The following is a 14,941-nucleotide window of genomic DNA, read 5'->3' as shown; positions in this document are numbered from 1 at the left end:
AAATTCTAGATTAACTTGTTTCATAGGTTGAGTGCCTTTAGTTGGTAACTTTATTGTTACTGAAAATTTAATGAGGAACTGGTTATTGTTTCCCTAAGCACAATTTTCATGAGCATTCACTGGTTTTTGTACAGTTTATAATGAATTTAAACAAAGATGGATCCGTTCAAATATGATGTCATTTCAGTGTGCTGTAGTGAGCTGTGTATTCTTGAAGTATTTGCAAGACATTAGTACAGAACTTGTTTAACGTGCATAGATAGTTTTAAAAAAACAAAACAGGCTTGAGATTTCCTTGTGTGCTTTTTTTTTTTTATCAACAGACTGAGGGCCTGAAGGAATAGAGGAAGTGAATGGACACCAATGTATCCAAATATCTCATTTTGCCTAAAAGCAAGTGCCGGCAGATAAATGCCCATAAAGGGATTTCTTTCTTAAGCCCCATGGATTTTTTTTGCAACTTTTTGTGTGAGTTAGAAATGAAAACCATTCATCTAGTGCCCCAAAGAACGGCCTTATTGAATGGAATAACAGTGTAATGTACCATTGAAGGCAGGATTGAAAGTGATTATCTTGTTAACTCTTGACAGTTACCGCCAGCTTGAAATAGAACTGGCAGGCTTGATTTGCAAATGAATTAGAGCTTTTTCATTTTGTGCCAGGATCATCTTTTTATATTCTGATATGACAGATGCTATGTTCCCTGCTTTTGTTTCTCTTCAGTTTTATACTTGCAAATAAAAAACAAAAGATTATGATAGTAATTTTATTTGCATCTTTTCTCTAGGAGTTTATTCTTTGTCTAGAAGTTTTTAATCTTATATTTTTCAAAAATTTGTTTAAGAATAGTATTGTTCCTGCAGAATAAAATTTCATTAGGTTAAGTACAGTAGTAATTGGGTGAATGAGGAGGATTTAGAAGCTTTGAGAAAATGGAAAATTGATTGTTCTCATATTGTTTTAGTGCTTAGAACATTTAAATTTTCTCACTGACTTAGGCATAAATTTAATATTCCTCAATACTGTGAGATGAGTGCAGCTGAGGAAAATCTAACGTTTTAAATATTTATCCTAACAGTATGCTAATAGAAATACATGTGTAATTAGTTTCAGACTTAATGCTGATAAACTGTGTTTATATTCTGCAGTCATCCAAACACAGATGGTAAGGTGTTAGGTATGATAATTATTGTGCACTCTTTATATGTTCCTCATTAACCTGTAACACTCTTTACTAGTCCAGAGAGTTTTTACTATAGTTATGCTTACCAACATTAAAACTTGCTCTGCTTTGTTTAATATTCAGTGCAGCGTTCTGTGCATTTACACTGCTGGGCTTTTTGCTACTTTTGTAATCTATTTTGTACTTTGAGGCTAATTAGCAACACTTCCTACTACCACTAATGTCCATTACGGAAATGTTTTCATACACTTTCACCTACAGGATGTGTTTTAATTGAATATCTACTAAATAATATTACAGAAAAGGTAAAACAGGCCAAAGTTGTCTAATTTATTTAAGACTACCAAATAATCTGGTTAACAGAGACAGTGACATTCCAAAGCCCAAAGCTTAATTGCTTATGTTTGCTAGGAATGCAAACGTCGATTAACAAGGCTTTACTCTTTGTAAAGGGAACCCCGTGCACAGAACACGAGGACAAAAACCCACCCATCCAACCAAAACCCAGGGAAAAAAACCACAAAAAACCACTCCACATATCAAAACTCCAAGGACTTGCATGTTCCGAGGTCCTTTGAATTACCAGGTTTATCTGAGGAATGGCTTGAACTGGCAACCAGGATAAAGCAACCTGCTTTGATAATTTATGGGATTTCCATATCTGACCTGAAGTCTTGGTAAAACAGAATGGGAAGCTTTTGGGGTAGTTATTTTGGCTCTATTTATCTGAGAAATACTTATGGAGAAGAAGGATTTTTTTTTTTTTTGTAGAGTCTATTTGAAAATATTGATTCTATCAACACTGTATTTTGGTTTTTTCACCTCTCAATTTAGTTTCAGTATTTATTTCAATTGCATAAAATCTTGAATTTTGCTCTGTGAGCCAGAGTTATATATTTCTTCCCCCTCTTGAATATTTGATAAGGTCTCTTGGGTACTGATTTTTCTTCTCTCTAGGATAACATATTATGGAAATTGTTTCACCTTGTGTCCTGTTTAAAGTCCCTGGTTTTAGCATGATTCAGTTTAGCTTGCATTATATTCTAGTGAGTTCTTCAGCAGTTCCAAGTTACTCCATATGTGTTTGTGTGGGGGGGTGACTTCTGCTTTTCTTCCTGCTTTTGATAAATGACCTTTGTATGATCTTCTTGAATCTTCGGTACATTTAAATTTATTAGTAATTGGCCAAACTTCTTACCATTTTTTCCTGAGTGAAATATATTATTTGGATGACTGGAGCAAGGGAGCCACTGAGCATACCACCACCAGCTTTGGAGTCTTTACACTTCAGGATCAGTTCCAGATCATTTGAGTCTTATATTAAGAGCAAAACAACATTCCACACTTTTTAAAAAACATCATGGATCTTTTTTCTAGCAACGTGTAGGATTCCCTAACCTTTCACTCTTTTTGATGAGAGCTTGTTCTGAGCAAAAGATTAGAAAGAGCAGCATAAAATTACTAGTTTAGCTATATCTCGTGTTGTTGAGCTCATATGTGTAAGAGAAAATTCTCAACTAATGCGTTATGTTGGTTTTAGGGATACTTAGTGTTATCAGAATAACAGCCAGGTTACTGCCCTGTGTATCTTCTCCTCCATAGCCTCTCTGATGTCGGCATTGCACCACTGAGTTACTTTCACTATTTTATTTTGTAATCCTTTAATTGATTGATTGGATCTCCAATAATGGAAGAAAACAGGGTTTTTAGATGCAAGGAGACACAACTCTTCAAGCTATTTCCACTGTCAAGGGGTTCTCTTTGAGACATGTGTAGTTCTGAGAGTCTTGGTGTAACTTGTGTAAGTAGTAGTTTGCAAAGATTTTGATTTTCATTATTGGTAATATTGTTTGCATATGTTATTTGGTTACTTTCCAAAAACTCAAGGTTTTTTCCTTCATCTTTATATAAGAGTGGCAGGAGGAAATAGCTTTCTTTTATGGTTTTCTCCTCTTGCCTTTTGTATACTCCCTTTGATGTAACTTCCACTTATGGCTACAAAAATATAGCCCTACTTTTCAGGTTTTTCTTTATAACCCAGAGGAGGTTAAGTAGTAGTGTTGAGGAGCAAAACATTTGTCAGAGTTCTGTTTCTTCACATTATGTAGTCTTTGCCAGCAGTTTGGTATTGGACCAGCTTGTCAGCAAAAGTCGATAGGTATGAATTTACCTGTTTACCCAGGAGAATCAGCATTGTCCTCTTAAAGGTGGTATCGAAGGAGAGGACAGGCATAGGGCTTAGATTTTTATGTAATCTTTGTCGTGTCTTTCAAAGCCTCCTGAAATAAGTATCTATGGTCTAAAGTCAGATTTGGAAACATTAGCCTATAATTTTACAGAAAACACAACAATACAAAACCTAGAAAATTTGGTGGAATATGATGGGGGTATCCATTTCTAAAAACCACATCCAGGACTCTGTAACTCTGAAGCTGAAATTCAAGCTAGCTCAGGGAAGAACTTCAAATATGTAGTGAGTTCTGAACAGTAACCGTGCAAATGTAACAGTTGTGTGCTTTTACTCTAGCTGTTGCCGATAAGGAGAAAATACTTTTTTCTACATCAGGCTTTTATTTTTCTGGAATTGAACAAAGACATGATCTGGCCATGACTGTTCTACTCTTGATGTCTGGCATGTTCTGTGAGCTTAAGATTAGTCTGTGAAGCTATTCCAGAATATAACATGGTTAAATGTTTGCATAAATGCATCACTAAATGGTGATAAGGTCATGAGTGCATCGTTCAGGCTACCCATCCAGTTAAACTGTGTGTGTATGTACACACGATGCCTTATTCCAAAATGTGCATGAGAAATAAAAGTTAGAAAAAGGGGAAAACTATTCCTTATTTTCCTCCTCCTCTAAAATTCAATATCTGGAATACCTTCAATCTGATTGTACAAACTTTTAAGGCTGAGGAAGGTAAATCCAGCAAAGATTGATATATAAAATAAGTACTAGTGAGGGAGCAGTTGTCTATCTTGGCATATCCCAGGGTAGAATTAAATAGTGTGTAATCATGTGGAAACCTAATTTTCTTTTTCCCAGGAATATACAGGGCCCAGGTCTAGTCTGGAGAATCATGAGATACTGGCCTTTACACTCACCATTGAGAGAGATGATCTTGTCACACGTTGGCAGAGTTCTAGATGGGGAATTTCCACATTCTGAGAGAGAAAGGAAGGAAATTGTTACCAGCTGTTGGTGGTGGTGTTTGCTGGGATTTAGTCAGAAATCTGGAGTGTTATCAATGCTGCTAGATGGTGTAGTCAAGGCTAGTGTAATAAATTCCTTATCTGAATCTGATTTCAAGTAGTTTGATTTATTTTTTTTTTACAGTGCCTACTGATAAGCTAAGCATCTCTTAGATCAGCTTTGAGACAACTGTGAGCATCAGAAGCAGAAAATGATGAGGCAAAGGCCTTATTGAATTTGAGGTGCCAATCTGCTAAAATAATGATACACAAAAAGAAAGGTCTAGAGTTAGCTGACTAGTCTACTTCTTCCATAGCTGTCACCTCCACCATAGTTGCATTTAGTGAGACTGTTCCTCACTTTGGCCGTATTGGGTCAATGTAGATTCCTCACACTGAAGAAGCTCAAGACAGGAGAGGCAGAGGGTTTTTGATGGCAGTAGCCTCACTCATCCTCTTCAGCATACTCTTTAGTATCATTCCTAACATCTAGGGCATATTTTTTTTCAGTTCTGTCTTCTCTCCCTTTATCCGTCTTCAACGCAGAGCTTAGAGAGATGGGAGAAGGAACTAGACCACCACTCAAACTGGGTTTCACATCATACGTTTACCCCATTTCATGTATTGGTGTTTAATATATTGTCATCTGCTGAAGTTCATAAAGAAGCTCTGAAGAGATTCAGCTGTTTATTTTGAGGTTGTTTATCCTAAATATAAGTGGGGATTGATAACATGCTGAAGAAGAATAGCAAGTGTGTGCTACTCAGGAAGATCTGTAGGGAAGGCCATTAGATGACAGCAAGCAGTGGAAGCATGTTAATGTAACGGGAAAACATGAGGCTGTTCCAAGAACATCTTTCACTGAGGCTCTTCATCCAAGAGGCATACTGGGACAAAAAAGGGATTAATTTAAAATGATACTTGACAGATTTTTGAAAGTATTATGTGATGTGCTTGTTGGATGATCCAAGAAAATTCTAAGAGTATGAGAGCTCTATGAAAATTGTCTGTAACCACTTGGGATAACACTGCCTGATGAACAGCTCTAACACATTGGCATTCATGGAGAGTGGAGTTAGAAGGCCTTTATTTGAGTGTGGTGCAGCCTGACCCAAAATGCTGTGTATAGCCTTTTTCTTTGCAGCTTGTAGCTAATGTTGTGGAACTGGAGGGGATTCTGCCAAAGACCTTGTTAATGATGAGGTGATTTATTTATTCATTTAGCTTCTGAGGAGAAAAAAAAGAGACATTGGGACTATTTAGTGTGGAGTTCAGGCCACTAAAGACAGTCAGGGGTTGGAGCACTTGCCCTGTGAGGGGCCCTGAGGGACTGGTGGTGGTTCAGCCTGGAGAAGAGATGGCTTTGAGGGCACCCAGCAGCCACCCAGCCCGAAGAGAAGGGGGGTCACCGAGGAGAAGGAAGTGGTGTGTGGTGGGAGGAAAGATACAACCAGCACAGATTGAAAAAAAAAAAGAGAAGTTTGGACTAGACAGGAGGAAAAATGCTCCCAGTGAGGACATGTAGTGACCAAGGCAGGTTGCCCAGGGAGCCTGGGCTTTCAAGACCAGCCTGGATAAAACTCTGAGCTGGCCTCTGAGCCTGGCTTGAGCAGGCAGTAGGCCTGCAGACCTCCAGAGGCCCTTCAGCCTGAACTATCCTAGAATATCCACGGATATAGATAATCCATAGAATTATTCTATGGCCTATGGGTCCTAACCAAAAAACTATGGCAAAGAAAATTATTAACTATAGATATAAGGGAAGTGTTGAGAATGAGTTGATAGCAACTTGAGAGGAACCGAAGAATGTGGACTGAAGTGGTTTGTTTTAGTTTGGAATAAATTTTTTAAAATTGCAGGATACTTCCAGTTTGATGCTACTGATCTGAATAGCAGCACGGATTAAACTCGGCTCTCATAATTGTTTGTCATTTTAAAGAGTATAAGAGACCTACTAACAAATGTGTGTAACTAACAAACTACCATTGAAATGGCAGTTTTAATGATAAGTAAAAACATCTCTGAGATTTTTTTTTGGTTTAGGTAGCCTCACAGTTATAAAATAAGTGACTGGCATTGTAGTACGTTGTTAACACTGCAGCTTCTTGAGGGTGCTTTGCTCCTGAGTGCTGTGTCTAAATGAACATTTTGTTTAGCTCTGTTGTGCAAAAATAAGTATTAGTTCTACAAGTCCTGTGTGAAACTGCTATAAGTTTATTAAAATTAAATTATTTGTGAAATCTTAAGTTATTTTATAATAGCTAAAGTTTGGATATTTTGAAGATACTGCATATTACTCGGCTCCCTTGATAAGTGGTTAGTTTTATTTGGGGGTCTATTTTTACAAACATGAATGTATGTCCAGGTTTCCAGCAAGTGCTAGTGAATACTTTTAGTTTAGTTCGCTGGCAAAGGAACTGGCACTAATAAGTTAACACTACCTCAATTAGTTACTCACGCTATGGTTTTAAGTAATCCAAAAGCTGGCCACATGTGCTTAATGGAATTCCTGGCTTGTTGGTACAGGTCCCTCATGACCATGGTTCAGATTTGGCTCAGCTGCAACTTTTTCTCCTGACATTACCAAAAGCTGACATTTAGATTAGCCTCAGTATTATGCTTACTGTTTTTAATGTATGATTTTAAAATACATGCATGTCAACTAGTATTTTACAGCACAAAGTCTTGACTGTAGCAGGGAAACACAGTTCCAGAGCTTCCCTGATGGAAAAAAGAAAAACTCAAGAATAAAACCAAACTTGCCTAATGAACAACAACAACAAAAAATGTGGTGGACTGGAGATGGTTTGAAAGGCAGATATGTATCTTGTTGGGAGCTATGTGGTGTGGTGTAAAAATTGAGTAAATTATTACCTCATAATGATAGAAAATTAAGATAACTTTTTATGGTGTTCTTTTGTAGGAGTATTATAATATTGGATGTGCATAGAACTGCTCTTTTATTTGTAGTGATTTATGGTATTAATGATTAAGGTATTTATTCTGTAGACATCTAAGGTTGTGTGTTAGACTGAGCTGTAGCAACAGGTCTGATTTTTGCATAAAGCAATAGTTGAAATATAGTATTAGTGGGAGTCTTATTTGTATAATTATCGTTTAACTCGAAAGATAAAATTATGCCATGGCTTCACTAGTTGTCATCGCTGATGGATGCACGGCAGCCTCCGGCTGGAAAGAGGTTTTCATTGGAAGTGACAGGTGCCACAAGGTTTATTTAGGACAACCTCAACCTTGTCCTGGTTAGTTTGATAATGTTTGCCTTATGTATGTTCAACCACTGCATTTCCTGCGTTAGAGCCTTGTGTTACACCGATATTACTATCTGTGCTGCCTCAACTACAAATTGGATGAACAGCCAGTGACACTTTTTCAATATTATTACATTAAACCAAGTGGATTTTGATTGATAACCTAATATTCAACTAATGCAAAACATCAATCATGGCAAGTATATTAATTATTTAATATTGCAGTCTAATTCAGAAATCGATGTGCTGCATGAGGGGAAGGGAAACTCACTGTTCCCAGAAGACTTAAGACAGGGAATGATTAAAAAAAAACCCAACCCTGCTGTACTCTTGTGTGTTAGCTCGATACAAATCTTTATTCATTTGCCAATAATCTCTTCGCATTTTCCACTTCAGGACCTTTTTTATCAGTTTTGAGACCTATAATTGAATTAAGGCTGCTTTCAGCACAGGGCAAAAGGAGTTGCACAAATATTGATGAAGTCATGACAGGGACAGCGCAGGAGACAGACCACTAACAGGGCAGGTTTTATACCATTAGTTGGGAGCTCCTTGCATCAGCTGCTTGGATCCTGCTTCCAAAGTAATTAAATTCTTTAAGGCCATTTAGCACCTCAAAAATAGATGTGGGAGATGATTTCTATTTAAATATTGTATGGCCATGAATAAGAAATTCTTGTTTCAAAACACAAAATAATGGTGTAAGGAAAGTGTATCTTTTTTTTTTTTTCTTGCTGCATTCATGATCTATTCAAATAGAACAAAAGCATGTAGTGGACTCTTTTGAAAGGTTTATGAAATTATAAATAAAAGTTTTCGGTAAAAAGTCTAAAATACAGAACAGCAAGGTGGTAAAATGTGTAATTGAATGCAGCCTTATTCAGTACTTAGTAACGTTTCAGATTTTACTTCACATTATGCCTTACCCAGCCTGTACTAAGTATTAAAGAGAACAGAAGCCTCAGTCTCACACGGTTTGCCGTCTTAGAGGAATGTAGTTGGGGTTTCTGCTCCTGTGGCTTGATATAGTTGAATAATTTGTGGAAAAATTGATATTATAAATACATCCTACACTATATAGTTCAAGAACTGATTACATGAAACCCTTGTGGGATATGGTTTCTCTTTGTTTGCCATGGTTCCAGCCTATCTTCCTCAAAAGGCACAGTCGCATTTTTGGAAGCAGGTAGAACCTGGAGTCAATGGAAGCAGAAACCAGCTGCCTTGTTTAGTGCCTTGGAATTTGGGGACTTTTTAATTAGTTTTGCTTCAGTTTTCTTTCAGGGTATCTTTTTTTACAGGATTAATTTTCACTCTGAATTCTCCTTACTTTTCAGGGCTTTTACTTTGAGAGTTTGGTCCATTTTTTTGCAGCTGTCCTTATCTGACATTACATCTCATTTTTGTAGCTGTACATTTGTATTTTTTTTTTTTCAGCTGTCAGGAGTCAAATGCAAAGTTTCAATATGGCTGCCACGACCTAGTTAATTAACATACAATTTATTCGGTCCATCACCTTTGTAAATAGTCACAGAATTTTATTATTGAAGTCGTGGCAAAGCAGAACCATGAGCAACTGAATGTGGATTTGATAAATAGCATTATGCACTGTCTTGTTTTATTATTTCCAGTGTGAATAGTGGGATTATTATATTAAAATGTTGTTTTTTAAATGAGTGTCGTGTTGCATTGCTACAGTTTATAGCAATTTCAGGGCAGGTAAAATTTGAGGTTTTAAATAATTCTGTAGTGGTGCATTAGGATAACCAATACTTTTCAGGTATTGCAATGATTAAGATTAAAAGTAAAAATTTTACATACTCAAGAAATTACATGGCTTTGACATTTCCAAGTTAAACACAAATCGTTGCAGACAAGGGTTTAGCAACTATTTAGAACTTTTGTTCTTCTGTTACAGGGACTCTGGAAACATCAAAGCTGGATTAGAACATCTGGTAAGTTTTAATTTTCTCTTGAACATTTGCATCATCTTTGATATCTGCATTCCAAATGAACACTTTTGAATGAGCTTTGAATACCTTGAATTGAGAAAGTCAACCATTTCCCAGAGGGTCAGCTTACTGTTATTATGTGAAGGCACTTACATTTTCATTTATCTTACCATTTCAAGGGAATTTTAATTTTTTTAAATTACTTTTTTTGATGTAGAGATGAAATAAAATGGACTACAATCCTTGGATTGATGATTGCCTTAATTATAAACAAAAATTGTTTGGTGTTGGATTTTTGGCATATCCTGATCTGAAAACAACAAACTTGTGATTAAAAAAAAAAGACACATACGCAATCAAATATTGCATGCATAAATATGGTATGTTTTAGTAATTTGAAGTCTTTGAAAGAAGTGCACAGCTTTGTTTTTTCTCTTGTCTTTGCTTTATGAATAATGTATTGACTTAAATTCCATTCAGTGCTGCAGTATAAAATAATAATTGAGATGCAAAATATTTTTGGTTTAAGTAAACATATTCAAACTGCAAGTGATGGCAAGACATACTTAGCATTAAAAACTAATCAGTTGATCAAAACTGGAGAAAATACAATATTGTCACAAGTCTGAAGCTCATTGAGCCTAGGATGTTACCATCAGCAATCATCAGAACATTACGTAGTTCATCTAAACAGATTATTAAGTCCCATTAAATCAAAGTATTCACCATTAATGGCACATATATCTCAGGACATCATGAGAAGTGTTAAATTCATGTTAATTTTTTCATATAATATCCAAATAACATATACTGTTCTGTACTGCTATTAAAATAAAATCTTATCACAATGTATGGCACAAGCATTTGAAAAAATTGCTTTTCTGTTGTTGCTTCCCATTTTCGGAATCACTTGGGAAATATGATTTGTAGGAGCTTGTGTACCAATATCTTCTTGGAGTAAAAGCAGGATGAAAAGGATGTATATTCTGGTATAGTTGTCAACAGTTTCCCCTTTATAATGGTGGCATATTAAATGTTCCATTGCAACTAGTATTTTGAATCTGTAAATGGAATAAATAGCTGAGTGTTATGAATAGTTCTTAGAGCAGTTTGAAAATTAATCTTGTTTGCTAGTTTCATTGGTATCTTGCATGCTAGTTGAATCTCTTAAATAAATTTTTAAAATGTTTCATTCCTCTGCCGGTGTCAGGTAGTTGTAATCTGATGGGTTCAGAGAATTTTTCTAATGCATTATAAAGATGCTGTAGTCTTGACAGATGACCATGACTGGTACTTTTTCTAAATTGGGAGTGCTGCAATAGCTGGAGCTGTAGCTCTGATTTATCATGTCACCTCAAACCGGCGGGTGCAGCAGGAAGAGGATCTGTGGGTTCCGAGGAGCTGGGGTTGGGGGGTGGACCGGGAGTAGCGTTCACTGGTGGTCAGGGTTTCTCTGGGAATTGGGGGAAGATGCCCTGGAAAGATCCTCTGCAGAGTAATGATACCTTAAATTCTTTATGGGATAACTCACTATATATTTGAATAAAATTTTGTCTTCATTAAATACGTTAGCTGCTTTGTATTTGTCTGAAGGATCTGTGGAAAAACCTCCAGGTTTGAGACTTTTTTTTTTTTTTCCTTTTCCCTGTGACCTTAGAAAATCTGTCCTGTGAACGGGTGCTCAAGGAAATTAACTGTTTCCTGAGACACCCACAGATGGGAATATTCATGCTGGAAACTGTTTTATATCTCAGTGTCATGTCAGACAAGTTCACAAAAACGTTTTGGACTCCAAGAATTATAGGGAAGAAGAGTTAAGCCAAATGGTTGCTCTGATTCTACTACTTTGAATTACTGCATCTCCAAATGCTTGTAAGGATGTTTTTCCCTCTTAAGAAAAAAGAAGAGTCTTTATATTGATTTGGTAATCTGTTATTTAATCCCTTCTGTAAAAAAAGGGTGTTTTACAATTTGTGATATAATCCTTATGGGGTGTGCATGTTCCTATATTTTACTGCTTGCCCATGTTTAAGTAGCTTCTGCCATGCTGGTGTCTAGCATCTAGCTACACATGGGAGTGAAAGAAAGAGGTACAGCAACTGCTGTTAAAAAAATTGGTAAATATTTTACAAATTGTTGTTTGGAATTGCTTCCAGTTTAAAACCAGATGCTTTTATAAACAAAAATATTTTCTTTGTAGATGTGAGAACTTCCTGGCAGGTCTGTGGGCCTGTTTCAGGCCCTCCTGGAGGAGCCGTGCTGGCCACTGCTGCTGGGACGAAGGGTTGGTTGGCCAGCGTGCGTGGCTGACTGTGCCAGTGGGTCACAGCCCCACTCCCTGCTGACCTCCAATAGCTACATCTGCTCAGAAACATATATATATTTTTAGTTAGATAAGAAAAGAAACGACAAAGTTCTAAACATAGAGTAATTAGGCTTGTATTCCAGAAATTTTGGTGGGCATTTGCTGAATTATACTTAGCTAATTCCTTTCCAAGTAACAAGTTTTAACAATCAGTAGAAACCTTGGAATAGATGATTATATATCTGCAACTCTGAATAGGTCCTGTTTTCTATTAATAGCCCTACTGAAAAAGAACCATGGAGCCATACGTGTGGTTTATTCATTAGAGAGACCTTATTTGTGTCTTTTGTATAACATTTCAAAGCAATAACCTGCTTGTCCTTGTGGTCAAGCAGCAGAGTCTGTCCGTTTTAAATGATGAAGAGCAACCTGTCATTAATAGCTTGTTTAGCCCATCAGCGGTTTGTGAGGATGGAGTTATTGTCTGCCAAGAACGCGGCACTCCCCGCGCTGGGTGTTAATCAATAAGCCCCAGCAGGTGCGGATCAGGCCCTTGCAATCAGGCTATCGCAGTGCTCGCGCGAGGCTTTACCACTATTTTATTTTCAGTATTTACACTTTTGTTTGCGGCGTGTGTCATAGGTAGTGTGTATCAAGGTCACCGATCCATAACTGATGTTGGTTAACTCCATCTGGCAGCTCTTTGGTCTTTTTAAAGAGCTCTTTAGTAGAAAAATTTGCATAAATGATCAATCAACCAAAAAAAAAACCCACCGAAAAAACCAAAACCCCAACCAAAGAAGCCCCTCCTTTATCCAGAAAGTATTAATACTTATTTACAAGGTATCCTTATTTTTTTTTTTTTTCTTGGAACTTGATTTCAGGGATCGATCTCTCACTGATTTTCACTGGCTTAGTTTCAGAGTTCTGGTGATTACAGCTCACTGGTCCTAGTACGGCTGCTGGACAGCGATGTCTAATGGAATTGTTGGCTTTCTAAGGAGCTATAAAACCAAGCAGCCAATTATTTGTGTTCGCAAACAATTAATTAACACTCTTAATATGAGTAATTATGTTTATCTTGGTATCCTGGCAAAATTCCATGCTGGTCAATTATATTCTGCAAGCTTGAATTCTCTCTTATTGAAGAAGTGTCAGGCTGAATGGATGGTTGGGGTTTTTCCTATTGAAATTGTATTGAATTGAAAACAAGATTTTTCACTTTTTTTTTTGTTATAAAAAGGCATTTCTTTTTCATAAAATGCTAATCATCAAAACCCGAAAAAAAATTCCCTTAGGAAAACCACCGTGGTGTTCTTGGGGAATTGTAATTTTCATCTCGCATTTGTAGCTTTGACCAAATTCCCCTCCTGGGCGAGGTGACTGATGAGGCACCTCTAGAGAGGACAGTCGTAGGCCAGGAGACATGAGGCAGCGTTAGAGGAGAGCAGGAGCACGGTGATGGGAAACAGTAACGGCAACTTAGCATGGAATTCTCTTTTTCTTCATAAGGAAAGAGGTTATTCTGTGAATTCCCTACTCTGGCACGGGAGTAGCCGCATGGGCAGAGCATGCGCAGGCAGATGTGAATGGCTTGTCTAAACTTTGTAACTTTCTTTTCTTCCCATTTGGCAGTGGGATTAGTATTGCCCTACGATGGGGCAAGAATCTTTAACCTCTAGTTGTCTACTTCAGGAAACAGTTGTGCAGAAAGTCTTCTAAAAATGGGGAATTACCATGAAATAAAAACGTACAAAAATCTTTTCCTGTCATCATGTAGTTAATCAGATTAGTGGAAGGCAAATGGTGCTGAAAGGTGCTGGTGGTATCATAACGCTTGTAGGTGTTAGTCTGTAGCTTGTGATGCTATGAGAAATGCTGAGGCATTTATTTCCTTTCTAATTCCTGTCATTCACGTGTCTCATTTATTGCACGTGCATAGAGTTAAGGCATTTTACATACAAGGTGCTTTCCTTATAGGAACTCTTTTAATAGCCATTGACTTGCTGTTTGTTCAGGTAAACATTAAACTTGAATCTTCTTTCATAAAGAAATCTTCCTTCATAAAGGGTTTTATCCTTTTTATATATATTTCATATAGATCCTTACATATGCTATAGATCCTTTCTACATATCCTATAGATCCTTTCTATATATCCTGTATATGTGTTTATATATATCCTTTATAATGGGGGATTCCTTTTGGAGTGTTAAGTGGGAGAACACAGATACTGCTCGTGTCTTCCCGGCAAGGTTATAATAATAACTAACCTTTTGGAAGTTCTTAAAAAATTTTAAGAATTTATAGAAATAAGCAGGTTGGGGCCTTCTTAGAAAATAGTGTTAAATACAGGTTACACAGACAAATTATTATTTGTAACTGATTAACTGTTTGAGTTAACTCCTACCATTTAGAATATAAATATTTGTATTTATGTAGACATACACTGAATTCTTCTGTTGGATTTCTTTTATTTTTTGTTTTTTGCATTGAGCCCAAACTGTTGTTGACTAGCATGAGGTTACAACTAAAAACATTGCATTCTCTGAAGATGCAAATACATAAACAGAGGACCTGAAGGTACAGGAATGTGTTCATGTAAAATAACCATTAGATGAGAAGGAAATAAAATTTTATATACATTAAAAATATTTAAGTATCTTAAATGTTAGTTTTGTTGAACATACGGAATATAGCTGATAGTTTTCATTGTGTTCCATCTACCATACTGAGAAATGCAGTCATCAGAGTTCCTCAAGTGGTTTGTGCACATCACACAATTGTGGAAACTGTTACTCGTGATTAAAAACGCGCCGTACAGAGCAGAGGATGGGGCATGTTTAGTGAGCTTTACATAGGGATGCTCACATCTGTGAAGTATTCGATGCAGATGATTGATCAAATTTATTTAAAAAGGGTGTCTTATGTTTACCTTTTTTCAAAGTAGATGGTGATAAATAATAGCTTTTACTATAATTTGGTGGCAGTATTATAGTAACCTGAACCAAACCCTCCTCTAATTTCATCACTTACTGATT

The 14,941-nt window shown here is 36.7% G+C and overlaps 1 protein-coding gene across 1 annotated transcript in view; it reads left to right on the top strand.

Annotated features, from left to right (window-relative positions):
* Positions 1–14,941, top strand: part of RSRC1 (arginine and serine rich coiled-coil 1) — a 173,479-nt gene that overhangs the window by 66,698 nt on the left and 91,840 nt on the right. Inside the window, exon 5 of the mRNA XM_074833870.1 lies at positions 9,564–9,600. Coding sequence (XP_074689971.1) covers positions 9,564–9,600 — 37 coding nt within the window. The remainder of the gene's footprint in view (positions 1–9,563; positions 9,601–14,941) is intronic.

Source organism: Strix aluco, chromosome 9 (assembly GCF_031877795.1).
Source record: "Strix aluco isolate bStrAlu1 chromosome 9, bStrAlu1.hap1, whole genome shotgun sequence".
Lineage (NCBI taxonomy): Eukaryota > Metazoa > Chordata > Aves > Strigiformes > Strigidae > Strix > Strix aluco.
This window is presented reverse-complemented; position numbering and strand designations above follow the sequence as displayed.